Source organism: Anastrepha obliqua, chromosome 6, assembly GCF_027943255.1.
Source record: "Anastrepha obliqua isolate idAnaObli1 chromosome 6, idAnaObli1_1.0, whole genome shotgun sequence".
In the NCBI taxonomy this organism is placed as follows: Eukaryota; Metazoa; Arthropoda; class Insecta; order Diptera; family Tephritidae; genus Anastrepha; species Anastrepha obliqua.
The window spans coordinates 71,559,509-71,573,731 of record NC_072897.1 but is presented as its reverse complement, the minus strand read 5'-3'; the positions used below and the strand labels follow the sequence as shown (position 1 = coordinate 71,573,731).

At 40.5% G+C, this 14,223-nt stretch overlaps 3 protein-coding genes across 3 annotated transcripts; all 3 read left to right on the top strand.

The window, feature by feature from the left end:
- Nucleotides 1–7,142: 7,142 nt before the first annotated feature.
- On the top strand, nt 7,143–8,057 carry LOC129250702 (uncharacterized). Its single transcript, XM_054890305.1, has one exon. The coding sequence runs from the start codon at nt 7,143–7,145 to the stop codon at nt 8,055–8,057; it is 915 nt and encodes a 304-aa protein (XP_054746280.1).
- Nucleotides 8,058–8,095: 38 nt separating this feature from the next.
- Nucleotides 8,096–10,096, top strand: LOC129250701 (uncharacterized). Its single transcript, XM_054890304.1, has one exon. It carries the CDS (start codon nt 8,096–8,098, stop codon nt 10,094–10,096), a length of 2,001 nt encoding a protein of 666 aa, XP_054746279.1.
- Nucleotides 10,097–11,031: 935 nt separating this feature from the next.
- On the top strand, nt 11,032–12,438 carry LOC129250700 (uncharacterized). The gene has a single exon (XM_054890303.1). The coding sequence runs from the start codon at nt 11,032–11,034 to the stop codon at nt 12,436–12,438; it is 1,407 nt and encodes a 468-aa protein (XP_054746278.1).
- Nucleotides 12,439–14,223: the final 1,785 nt, after the last annotated feature.

Here is a 14,223-nt window from a genome sequence, read left to right as displayed (position 1 = left end):
TCGTCGTAAAGCTCATACAGCTCATCGTTCCATCGCCGGCGATACTCGCCTTTGCTAACGTACAAAGGTCCAAAAATCTTCCGCAGAATCTTGTTCGCAATCTAATCTGATATTGCCCAAGCTTCTGCGCTTTACGTTAGGACAAGCATTATGACAGCCTTATAAGTGTTCGTTTTGTCCATCGAAAGAGGACTTTATTACTCAACTTAGTCCAAAGTAGCACTTGTTGGCAACAGAGATTCTACGTAGAAATTTAAGCCTGATAGATGAAATAAACGAAGTCTTTTACAACCTCGAAATCAAAACTGTCAACAGTGGCGTGGCTGCCGATACGCCGGTGCGCCAACTGATTGTTTGATGACAGTAGGTACTTCGTTTTGCCCTCGTTTACCACCAGAATCATTCACTTTGCCTCTTTATCCAGTTTGAAAACGGCAGAACTAACAGCGCGGTTTTTAAGGCCGATGATATGAAAATCACCCTGTCTGAAACCCCGTTTGGTATCAAGCGGCTCGGAGAGGTCCTTCCCGACTCTGACGGCACTGTTGGCATTGAGCTACGTCATTTTGCATAGGCGTAAAGGTAAAACACTACCTGCTATCTATCACAACATGATCGATCTGCTTCCGCGTTTTTCGATCAGGGGACAGTCACGTAGCTTGGTGTATTTTTTGCCGACATGCTGTAATCACTGATGCACATATGTATAAAAAACCACGAATAACATTTTTAATTTGGCGTTGTTATTTTGTAGCAGTTTACAAATATAATAGTTTACAGTAAAAGTTTATGCCTAATGGTTTAGCATTAAAATTTCTCCAACAAAAACTTAATCTACCAGAAAATTTATCCCTAAAACAAAAGCTTTTTTAATTTATATTATATAACTTCATATTTAGGTAGTGTCAGTGCTACCAATTACAAAAGGCTGTGCTGCAAACTAGCCACGAAAAACAAAACAAAGAGAGCGAACCATAAATAGAATCATTTGCCGGATTCCAACTTTCGCTGAGGTCTTCCTAGTCATTAAACGATTGTCTACCCAAAATGGTGAGTCTACGTCTGGATAACTAGAGCAGGACAGTGGCACAAAAGGTGTGGGATTGTCTCTTTCTCTTCTTCATCTAGACAACTTCTGCAGGAGTCATGTGTTTGCACACCCATCGTGGGCGTGCCTGCCGATTAGGCAATGCTCGGTTATAACTGAAATCAGTGTGCTAAGGGTATGCCTTTATCATTGTCTATCTACTCACTAGTTCATCGGCTCGGCATCTACCCTCAATATCACAATGGCCACGAGCCCATGTTACCTTTAGGTGAAATGACTCAGCCATCTTCTTAAGATATGTGCGGCATTTCATGGCTACCTTGGAGGTTGTCGATTGCTTTTGATGTCGATATCATCTCCAGGCTCTATCACGGCTTTCATTATTGCGATCAGTACAGCCTGAAAGACACTACAGTAGTCGGGAAGCCGAAAACCGAAGGAGATCCCCAGATGTTCCGAATATACACCTCCGCCCACCCTGCCCTCGAGCTTTGAGCCATCTGTGTATACATGGATGGACTGGATGGGTCATGAACGTTGTGCAGGCGGAATATACCATCCAGAATTTTACCGTGGCTGTAGTCTGTGTTTGACCATTTACTCGAAGTACTCAGCCTCATTGCCGCACTGCGCGCAATGTATCCTGTCTGTAGGTCTACCGGAAGGAAGTTTTATTTCGCATATAATACTTTTGATTGTGTGGTTGACATTGCACCGGTTATAAGAACAGATGTGAGTCTTTGGACCTTCTAAACTCTTTTAATGTTCACGACTTTCTCAAAGTCATTCAACCATATTGTAATACCGTAGTAGAGAATTGGTCTAACTACCGCTGTGTAAAACCAGTGCATCATTCTGGGTTTCAACTCCCATTTTATCCCAATTAGCATTCCGCAGGAGTACAATACCGTCGTAGCTTTGCGTACTCTATCTGCAACTGTGAGCCCCCAATTTAGATTCCTATCCAGTACAAGTCCTAGTTATTTAGCCCTTTCTGTTACTATAAGGGGTTTTCCCCCTAGGAATATTTGTTTAAGAGCAGGTGTTTTATGTTTCCTGCTGTACAGTATCAGATCCGTTTTTTCCGGACTTACTCCTAGTCCTCGACTTTTGCATCAAAGTGATAGTTTCTTGAGAGATCTTTGTTGAAGATCACACAGTTTTGGAAGGTGCTTACCCGATATAGCTACTACTATAGGGTGGGCCATGTAAAATTTGATTTTTGAATCGGCTATAAAAAAAAACTAGTCAATATAATATTTTTTCAAACTTTTATTTTATTTTGAAAATTGAACATTGTCATTTATGAATGAAAAATAATATCGTTCAAATTACTGCCACGACTGGCTTTACAGTAGGCCATTCGATCAACACAATTTTTAAGCACTTTTTCGATTGTTTGGTCTCCAATTTTATGAATGGCAACTTCGATTTCGTGTTTTAAAGCATCAATCGTCTCTGGATGATTTGCATAGCATTTGTCCTTAACGGCTCCCCACAAAAAATAGTCCAACGGGCTTAAATCACAGCTCCGAGGCGGCCAATTGATATCGGAATTTCGGCTGATTATTCGGTTTTCAAAAACGGTAGCCAAAAGTTCGAGTGTAACTTTGGCAGTGTGACAAGTTGCACCATCCTGTTGAAACAAAATATCGTCCATGTTATTCTCTTCAATTTTTGGAAACAAAAACTCGTTGAGGATATCACGGTAACGCTCGCCATTTGCTGTAACCGCGGCTCCTCGCTATTTTTCGAAAAAAAATGGCCCGATGATGCCGCCAGACCAAAAACCGCACCAAACAGTGACTCGTTGTGTATGCATTTGCTTCTCTACAGTAACGTGTGGATTTTCTGAGCCCCAAATCCGACAATTTTGCTTATTGACTTAGCCACCGATGTAAAAATCAGAAAAGAAGAAGAAGACTCACCACTTTGGAAATAGGTTTTCAATATTTCCCAATTTTGTTCAAGCGTATAGCGTCCCATTTCGTAAATGTCAAGCTTTTAAGTAAATTATGAATACATTTGACATATCAATTGTGTTACCATTCTCAAAAAAATAGGTGGTTCAAAAAGCAAACGCTATATGGCCCATCCTGTACAATATCATCGGCATATGGAGTTATCTATGAAGGCTTCAGCTCACGCCTTGGAGTCTGACTGTTCCTCCCCTATTTGCTATCCTTCAGTCTCTCTAGGATCCTGAACTGTGAACGCTTGGTACGTTAGTACCTTCCTGAAGCACTTATATGCTTCCGGGGTGGGTACTACCCGCGGCAGTGATTATGTTAGAAGGGCGAGCGCCAGTAACCATTGGCTGAGCCATGTTGAAACCACATATCGTCCACATCCATATCTTTCAATTCGGGCCATAAAAAGTTCGTTATCATCTCACGATAGCGAACACTATTCACAGTAACTGCCTGACCGGCCTCATTTTGGAAGAAATACGGCCCAATGATGCCGCCAGCCCATAAACCGCACCAAACAGTCACTCTTTGTGGGTGCATTGGTTTTTCGGCAATCACTCTTGAATTATCATTCGCCCAAATGCGGCAATTCTGCTTATTGACAAATCCATTGAGGTGAAAATGTGCCTCATCACTGAAGATGATTTTCTTCACGAAGTGCGCGATATGCATTTTTTGAACGCCCGTTTTTACAATAAGCCTGAATAACTTTAACGCGTTGCTCGATTGTGTATCTTTCCATGGTTCCCAGCTAGTCTGAAATTGAAAAATGTCAAAAGGAATGCAGAAAAAAACTTGACATTTAGGTCTGGTTCACATTCAACATCGGCCCTTAAAATTTAACCATTCTTTAGAAGGGGCTCAGAAGGAATTAAGAGATTTTAGTATAAAGAATTTGGGTGCAAATTTTTCTGAAAGAGGAGGTAGACAAACTTAAGTTTAACGGCTGTTGTAACAAGGAACAGAAATTGATAAGGGACAATCCCGCTTTGACGACAATTTTAGAAGAGAAAAGAACGCTTCATGAGCAGTTAACAAATTCAAGTAAACAGCAATCAGCAGGAATTGCCTAAACTCGAAGTCACCAATAACTAATAAAGTGGGCACATGCAAGTGCAACGTGACTGTGGCCAATAACATGTATAATTTTAAGTTGAAGTAAGAATTGTAATTAAGTTTAAGTTGGATTAAAATTAATAAAGACAAATTCACGTAAAAATAGTGCTCAAAGCGTTGTGCGAAAGTGCAATAACAAATAATAAGCTACAAGGACGCGAATCGGGACCGGTCCAGCGTTGGATTCCGATAAGAAGAACGTGCGCTTCCAATAGTGTAACTTGGAGGTGCCCCAGTAGCAAAAGAAAGCAAAGAGGATCCACCCCCACCGGGAAGTGCTTAACAGTACGGATAGGATTAAGAATTATTAAAACTAAGGAAGTTATAAAATTAATTGAACAAGTGTTACCGAAAAAATATAGAAAGTTATTTGAGTTCTTGAATTATTTGAAAAGCAAATATACAAATTTAATTAAAAAAAACTCGCTTAAGGATTTAAAAAATAGTGAAAGGAAGTTGTAAGCAAAAAATTTAATTAAGAAAGCTCAGTAATATAGGAACATCTTTTATCATTTAATAATAATATCTGGGTTGCAAAGCCCATAAAATAATATTATTTTTTATAAATTAACCCTCAACAACTTACTTAAGGATTTGAAAAATAGTGAAATAAGTTGTAACCAAAAAATTTTAAAGTAAGAAAGCTCAGTAATATAGGAATATTTTTTATCATTTAATAATAATATCTTTAATAATAATATTATTTTTATAATTCGAAGCTGCAATTCACCACCTTCGGTGGTACCCTCTAGCTTATAACGACGAATATTCACAATCCACGGGAGCCTCCAAAGAATTATAATATAAAGGAAAAATATACATGGAATAAAAATTTTCAATTAACATATTTTTTTTTAAGTAATGCCAAACCAGAATAACCTTATCGGACCCTCTGTGCTTATTGCACACTCACCTGGGTCAGACGCACCCTCGCTTTCTGTATCCAACCCACTCCCTCAACCAACTGTTTTATTCCATTTAACAAGGATAAACTGATCAATTCAGTGACGGGACTTGTCAGTAACATTTTTCGACAGCAAGGACCAAACTTAGTACAAGCAGCCTGTTCGCAGCAGCACTAAATGGCATCTTCGGTATTCACAGCAGCACTTGTTGGCATCTTCGGTATTTGCATCACTAATTGGTATTTTTAATTATTTGCATCACTAAATGGCGTGATCATAACTGCAACTGTAATGTACCAAAATTCTTTGTATTTCCTTTTACTTCTTTTTATATATTGTACATATACATGAGTATGTACCAACATACCTAAGCATAGCATAAAAAAGAAAGTGTGTGGTAGTTCACGGAACCCGCACGATTGAAGTGAAACTTCTTTTATCAACAAATCAATAATTTAACTATTATTTCAATATAATGCATGCAGAAGTCATGGAAAGCATGGAATGGAATTTTATTAAACAGAATTATTTATTTATTTTAATATAAAAAGAAATGAATTTATTGTACTCAATTACATTTGGTTCTCGGCATTGTCATTATCATTATTGGATTCGTTTTCCAAAAATGAAACAAGGGCTTTATGGTAACTGAAATACGTAAAAAATGATCTACATTCTAATCTATCAAGGTATCGATGAAATACTGCATCAATGGTAGTTCCGCATCTTGTTGTTGGTACTACAAATTATCACTTATCGTACAACCGGAGGATTCACTGTCACGGTGTTCAACAGTAGCTCTTAATTTTTTACGCTCCAAATACTCACGTTGCCGTTCAGCACCTGTTTTCGGTTTCCGTTTTTGTTGATTTGATGCCATATTTAACAGAAATCAATCAACAAAACAAAATATGTTTGTAAGATTTGCTCAAAACTACACACACACTCTATGACGCGCCTCGCGTTACGAATATAATATTGTGTTTGGGATAACTGTCAACTGTTTCCACCGAAATGCGTTCGCAAAGTGTATGGTCTTTGGTATGGTAAACAGATTTATGATACATTATTTTGCGGCGACAGCACAGCGCGATAGCCCAGCGGCTAGCAATGTGGGCTTCCGATCCGAAATCCTTGGTTCGAATCACAAGAAAAATTTTTTTTTTTTTTTTTATACATTTATTTCATTTTGTTTTATGATATGTTTATGAGCAGATTTTTTTCATGGCAGAAATACACTCGGAGGTTTGCCATTGCCTGCCGAGGGGCGACCGCTATTAGAAAAATGTTTTCATTAATTTTGCTTTCACCGAGATTCGAACCAACGACCTCTCTGTGAATTCCGAATGGTGATCACGCACCAACCCACTCGGCTACGGCGGCCGTCAATCAAATGTCATATTTACAAATTACATTCGATAAGAATGCAATAATAAACGACCGCATTACATTCACGACGACACGCCACGCCAGTCTTTTAACAGATGGCGCTGGCATAGCGTGAGTTTTACGTAGTTTAGCGTAGTTTTACTCCTCACAGCGTTTCATCCACGCCACGCTTTTAACAGATGGCGCTGGCGTAGCGTCACATGTAGATGAAACGCTATGGTTTTACTCCTCACAGCGTTTCATCCTTCGAGACAAAAGAAGTTTCACTTCAAAATTATATTGCGACAAATTAGAAGGTCACTTCTAACGCGATCGCCAAGTAATAAAGTTGTGGAGAAATCGTTAGCGCTTGTCTTTTTTATTTCGAAGCTTATTGCGTACACAGGTGGTGCAAACCAGCTCCTCCTCAAACATTGGTGACCCCGACGTGATCGGGTTAGAAGTCTTTTCGCGTTATAACTATTCGAGTTTTAACTAAATAAAATTTTGCTCATTGCGTGCAAGTCTTTTCGCGTTATAAGTATTCGAGTTTTAACTACATAAAATTTTTCTCACTTGCGTGCAAGCAAAAATTTGAGTGCAGTTATTGAAACTGTAAATCATTTTAATTCGTTCGCCAGTACATAACCGCATAACGGAGGTATCTGCTGATAATACAGCTACTCCTATTTTTTCGCATCTGTCGTGCTGCACACATTTAATCGTATTGCCAAAATGCCCAAAGGCAGCAAATCGAAAAGGGGTATCGACAACACATCATCCGATGCAACGAGCAACACCTCCGATTCAATTTCGTTTAATAAAAGGAAAAGTGCGTCGATTAAGCACCAATTAATTGCGTTAAACAAAACATTGTCGTCGCATCGTCTTGATGAACTTGATGAAGCTGAACTTTCTGTCCACATGGAGTACGTTGAAAGCATTCACGACAACTTTGACCACGTGCATTCTATTCTCGAAGAAGCTGATCCACGCGAACTAGATGGAGTAGGCCGAGCAGAATTTTTCGACGTGTACCTAGAAGTCAAAGCAAAGCTGTCGCGTCAGCTCAATTCGCATCGGAAGACAAACGTAAGGCATTCATCGACTGCTAGGCATTTGGCATTGGAAGAATCGCCGCCAACGTTATTCTCATCGCAAAGAAGGTCTCGCCTCCCTGAGCTGAAAATACCAAAATTTAGTGGAGCGTACATTGACTGGCCTAATTTTTTTGCCATGTTCAGTAGCGTTATTGACAAGGACCTCGAGTTAAGCAAAGTGGAGAAACTCCAACATTTACGCGCTAGTCTACAAGGAGCCGCTTTGGAAACAATTTGCTCGCTAGAACCGGTTGAGGAGAATTATGACAAAGCCATTGCCCTATTAAAAAATCGATTTGATAATAAATTACTTATTTTTCAGGCTCACATTAGGGCGATTATCGACTTGAAGAGTGTTGATAAAGGTTCAGCCAATCGTTTGCGCGAATTGTGCGACAATTTTAATTCCCATCTTCGTGCACTTAACACCATGGCAACACCAGAACAAATATCGGATGGTTTGCTCATACATCTCGTTACTAGAAAGTTCGATCAGAAGACGCAGGAGAAGTGGGAGGAGGACTTCCCATGCCGACACTGCCAACTTTGAATTCAATGACCTCATTTCTGGAGAAGCGGTGCCGAATTATGGAAAATTTGGAAGGTGCTACGCAAACACTTAGCAACCAGATCGGTAAACATTCGAATGCAAATAAAGGTATGAGAAACGCTTTGGTAGCATCCTCAAGTAGCTCTAGCTTTTGCATATTTTGCGATTCGAAAGAACATTACATAAATAGCTGTTTAAAATTTTTAAATTTGTCGCCGAATTTGCGCTACAAAGAAGCTAAGCGATTGCAACTTTGCTTAAATTGCCTACGCAAGGGTCATAGTTTACAACGGTGTAAGTCTGGGCATTGTCGTCATTGCCCAGGCAAACACAATTCGCTTCTCCATATGAACCCGCATACCTCGTCTATATCCCCGTCTTCAAACCTACCAACAATTGAGGCTACAGCCCCTTCACAGCAAACACTCATTTCATCGTTAACTTCAAGTACAGTCGCTCAAGCCCCAAATTCGGGCGCCAATAGTAATGTGTTGCTTGCTACAGCTATACTTTCAGTCAAAAATCGTTCAGGTGACTTCGTTCCATGTCGTGCTATTCTCGACTCGGCCTCTCAAATAAATTTTGTAACCGCTCGCTTGGCAAATATGCTGCAACTTCCATTCAAACAATCTGCAATTTTGATTTCCGGTATCGGCGAATCAAACTTTGTTGCCGACAAAGAGATTGACGTTTTCGCACAGTCGCAAGATAAAGGCTACAACACTTCGTTCACTGCTGTGGTCACACCTAGTATTACAGATTATCGACCTAACTTCAGCCTTTCTTCGGAATGGATAATACCTTCAAACATTAATCTAGCAGATCCATTATTCTTTAAACCCCAGCGCATTGACTTGCTCATCGGCGCGGGTTTGTTTTTTGATTTGATGTGCGTTGGCCAAATACGCATTGCTAGTAATTTGCCATTACTGCAAAAAACTCGACTGGGCTGGGTTGTCGCTGGTGGCGTTTCATATACCAACAAACAATCATCCTCACTCGCTGCCTGCAGCAAAAACGTATTTGAACATCAACATAATAACTCATTGAACGATATCGTAAAACGATTCTGGGAAATAGAGAATTGCTTCGACTCTACTCCCCCTCCATCTAAAGAAGATGACTGGTGCGAGCAGCATTTCAAGAAATATTTCTCTCGACTTACTTCGGGAGAGTATTCAGTGCGTTTGCCAACAAAAACAGGTTTTAGCGATCTTGGCGACTCATACAATCGTGCTCTTCGCAGATTTAAAAGCTTAGAGCGAAAATTGGAAAATAATCATAACTTAAGAACTCAATATATTCATTTTATGAGTGAGTACATATCGCTGAACCACATGTCACTGGCAACACCTGGGCCAACAACAAAAACATTTTTTCTACCGCACCATTGCGTGCAAAAGTTTGACAGTACAACGACAAAACTTCGCGTCGTATTCGATGGCTTCGCAAAAACAACAACAGGCTACTCGTTGAATGACCTTTTGCTAGCGGGTCCAACTATTCAAGCAAAGCTGTTCAAAACTCTCTTACAATTTCGTTTTCGTAAATTCGCTCTGTGCGGAGATATATGCAAAATGTACCGATGCGTACGTATGACATCTCCAGACGAATATCTGCAATGTATTCTATGGCGCGAGAACCCACTCGATGAGGTAAAGGTATACAAGTTAGATACTGTAACATACGGAACAAAATCTGCCGCCTTTCTTGCAATACGAGCTATGCATCAACTTTCGTACGATGAAGAAGGGTCATTTCCAATAGGTGCAAAAATCGTTAGGAGAGACTTTTATGTTGACGATCTCATTTCAGGCGGAGATACTATAGAAGAAGTGGTTGAGATCAGACGTCAGGTTAAAGGTTTACTTCAGCGTGGAGGATTCAACATTCGCAAGTGGTGCTCAAACGAGGATGGCGCGCTGCAAGGTGTTCTTGATTCAGATTGCGAGAACCTTCTTAAATTCCACGATGGAAGTGATGTTGCAAAGACTCTTGGCCTCATCTGGGACCCTAAAACTGATAACTTCTTATTTTAATTTTCGCCTATTGGTAATAACGCACGCACGACAAAACGCACGATACTTTCATATATTGCTAAAATTTATGATCCGCTTGGCTTGGTTTCGCCAGTCATTACGAAAGCAAAAATTTTCATGCAAATCCTTTGGAAGGAAAAACTGCAGTGGGACGAAAGCTTGCCTCAGTTGTTGCAAACAACCTGGAACGACATTTGCGTACACCTTGGTCTAGTAAGCAGCTTTAAATTTCCTCGCTTTGTATTGACGCCTAATTCTAGTTGGGAGATACACGCATTCTGCGACGCAAGCTTGGCGGCGTTTGGTGCATGTGTATACATTCGTTCGGAGTGTGATGGTATTTTAAAATCATGCTTACTTTGTGCAAAGTCGAGAGTCTCGCCCTGAAGAGTTTAACTATTCCTAAATTAGAACTGTCGGCAGCCTTGCTGCTTGCGGAATTGGTGGCACCCATTTCACTAGATTTTCCACATTCTCACACCGTTCACTGCTGGTCAGACTCAATGGTCACTCTATCATGGCTTCGCGAACAACCATCAAATTTCAACATTTTTGTGTCAAATAGAGTTAGCCAGATACAAACACTAACCAAAGGTATGACTTGGCATCATGTGCCTACTTCTTTGAATCCGGCAGACATTCTTTCGAGGGGGTGCACTCACAAAGAATTACTAAATTCTGAACTTTGGAGAAGTGGTCCACAATTTTTATCAAGAAGGCAATCTGATTGGCCTAATCTCCTGGATTTGTTAACTGATTTACCCGAACGGCGACGTAAGGTCTTAGTTGCTTCTCAACTACGAGACATAACACTCGATTGCAAGTACCACAACTCCTTTGAAAGGTTGCAGCGCATCTTTGCCTACATTTACTACTTTTGCCAACCGCACCGTACTCGCGTTGATGGCCAACCGTTGACTCCGCTGAATATTAAAATGGGTACACATTTGCTAATCCGTAACATTCAACAAATTCATTTTGCAGCTGAGCTCAAGGCGCTAAGATTTGACAAGAAACTTAATTCGTCAAGTAAGCTACACTCATTAAATCCGTTTATCGACTCATTTGGGCTTCTTCGTGTTGGAGGACGTCTGCAAAATTCTTTATTGGACTTTGAAGCAAAACATCCACCTTTGTTGCCAAAACATCATCCGGTCACAAACGCAATAATTGACCACTTTCATCGCAAATATCTACACGCTGGACCGCAGAGCGTACTGGCTTCAATTCGGCAGAAATATTGGCCAATTGGCGGACGCAAGACTGTTGCTAGCGTTATAAGTAAATGCATTCGTTGCTTCCGTTTGAAACCAATCATCTATGAGCACATCATGGGAAGCCTTCCAGCCGACAGGGTTCAGGCTAACAGAACATTTTTCACCACTGGCATCGACTATTGTGGACCATTTTACTACAAGTCGGAAGTTCGCACCAGGCCACCCATCAAATGCTACATATGCGTTTTTGTCTGCTTCAGCACGAAGGCTTGTCATCTGGAGCTTACTCAGGACCTTTCAACATCATCGTTTTTGGCAGCTTTGAAAAGATTTATTTGCACAAGAGGCAAACCGCACACCATTTGGTCGGACAATGCAACGAACTTCGTTGGCGCTAAAAACGAGTTGCAAGAGTTAAGTCAATTGTTCTCAAGCAATTCCCATAACACTGAAGTCACTAATCAATGCAACTTGGAAGGCATCTCTTGGAAATTTATTCCGCCTCGTTCACCACATTTTGGTGGATTATGGGAGGCGGCTGTTAAGTCAGCGAAATTTCACTTTCTCCGCACTGTTGGCCTCTCAATCCTGACATTCGAAGAGCTTCGTACTCTTGTATGTGAAATCGGAGCAATAGTTAACTCTCGTCCACTTTGTCCAATTTCAGAGAATCCAGATGATCTCAACGTGCTCACGCCGGCTCATTTTCTCATAGGTGCGCCATTTACATCCGTCGTTGAACCAGACGTAACCGGCCTCGATATCAGTCGCTTAAGCCGATGGCAGCGTGTTTGTCATATGCAGCAGGTATTTTGGAAAAGGTGGAGCAGTTCTTATCTCTCACTGCTGCAAGAACGAGTTAAGTGGCGAAAATCAACTGGGATTGTTCAAGTTGGAAATATGGTCATTTTGAAAGAAGAAAACCTTCCACCACTAAAATGGCGACTAGGACGCATGGAGAGTTTAATTCGCGGCACCGATGGTGTGGCTCGTATCGCCATCATCTACACTGCCAATGGATTAGTCAAGCGAGCTGTGGGAAGAATTGCTGTGCTCCCTATTGAAACTGAAGCGGTTGGAAAATTACACCTTCCAACGGGGGGAGGATGTTCGCAGCAGCACTAAATGGCATCTTCGGTATTCACAGCAGCACTTGTTGGCATCTTCGGTATTTGCATCACTAATTGGTATTTTTAATTATTTGCATCACTAAATGGCGTGATCATAACTGCAACTGTAATGTACCAAAATTCTTTGTATTTCCTTTTACTTCTTTTTATATATTGTACATATACATGAGTATGTACCAACATACCTAAGCATAGCATAAAATTATATTGCGACAAATTAGAAGGTCACTTCTAACGCGATCGCCAAGTAATAAAGTTGTGGAGAAATCGTTAGCGCTTGTCTTTTTTATTTCGAAGCTTATTGCGTACAAAGGTGGTGCAAACCAGCTCCTCCTCAAACACAGCCCTTAATCCAAATGCTAACTTTTCTAACATAACTATCGTGTATATTGACGCAAATGATCTAAGCAATATAACAGAACTCGATAACTTTTGGAAAAAGAGCGTAGATCGGATTCTCCTGATCTATGAACCCCTCAAAGAGACGCCGAAATATATGGCATCCTTAATGTTATAAGGAATAAAGTAGTGGGCAATGCCCGTGAAGCCTATAACACACCATTCAACTGAAAGGCTATTTCAAGATGCCTAACACTCCATTACGGTGATAAGCGAGATTTAGGTACCCTGGAGTAACAAATGACCTATTTAGGGCTGGGAAACATCACTATTCAAGAGTTCTACCAATGCATTCATTCCCATCTCTCCCTTTTTCTAAACAAACTTAGATGCATGGAAGTTGGTGCAGAATCTATACATTTACTTACCCCACCCAAATGTTGGGGTTTTATCGTCATTACCACGTAAACGCATGGTAACGAATTTTATCCCCAGTTGCCAAGACTTCACGAGCAAGCACAAAACGTTCCGAATTATCACCGCCCTCAGGCTCCTATAAATAATTACTGCAACTACCAACCTCAGCTCCCTTGTCCAGAACCCATGGATGTCGATAGGTCCTCACATTCAAGACCGGTTCACTATATAAACAGAGCGCAAATGAATAGCCAAGACTATCAGCAGTGCCCACAGTATAACACCAATCAATACTATGAACAAGAAGAACCTCAGAAGTATGAAGCCGCATTGACAGCTGAACAAAACGGACAATCAGACATACGCTGAAGAAAATTCACTTGCCTTTACGTTGCCTTACATACAATGCAAAACGAAGAACGGTAAAATCTTTAAAATGCTTATCGATACTGGGTCACTCAAAAATTACATCCAACCCTGCCATGTCACAAAAAGATACCTAATGACGAGCCATTTCTTGCAAATTCTATTGAGGACCCTGTATACACTAAATACTACCCCTACCTGTTTGGCAATGAGAGATTTTGTTAAAACTGAAATAAACAAATTATTAAAAGATGGAATCATTAGACCATCCCGTTCACCTTACAACTCACCCTTGTGAGTTGTACCCAAAAAACTAGATGCATCACGACAAAAGAAAAACAGAAATTATAGACTACAGCAAATTTACTACTTTGAAAATGGCAGATAGATACCCCATCCCAGAAATCAACGAGGTAATCTCGCAGATGTGAAGTAACAAGTATTTGTCTGTCCTTGACTTGAGAAGCGGCTTCCATTGGGAAGTCGGTCAAAAATATTATAGTAAATATGAATCCACGTGCCTTCCTTTTAAATTGAAAAACTCTCCAGCAATCTTTGATAGAGTGCTAGAGGACATATTAAGAGACCATATAGGGAAGGTTTGTTATGTCTATACTGGGTTGGGGAATAAGTTCAGAGCGTTTTTATAATATCTTTT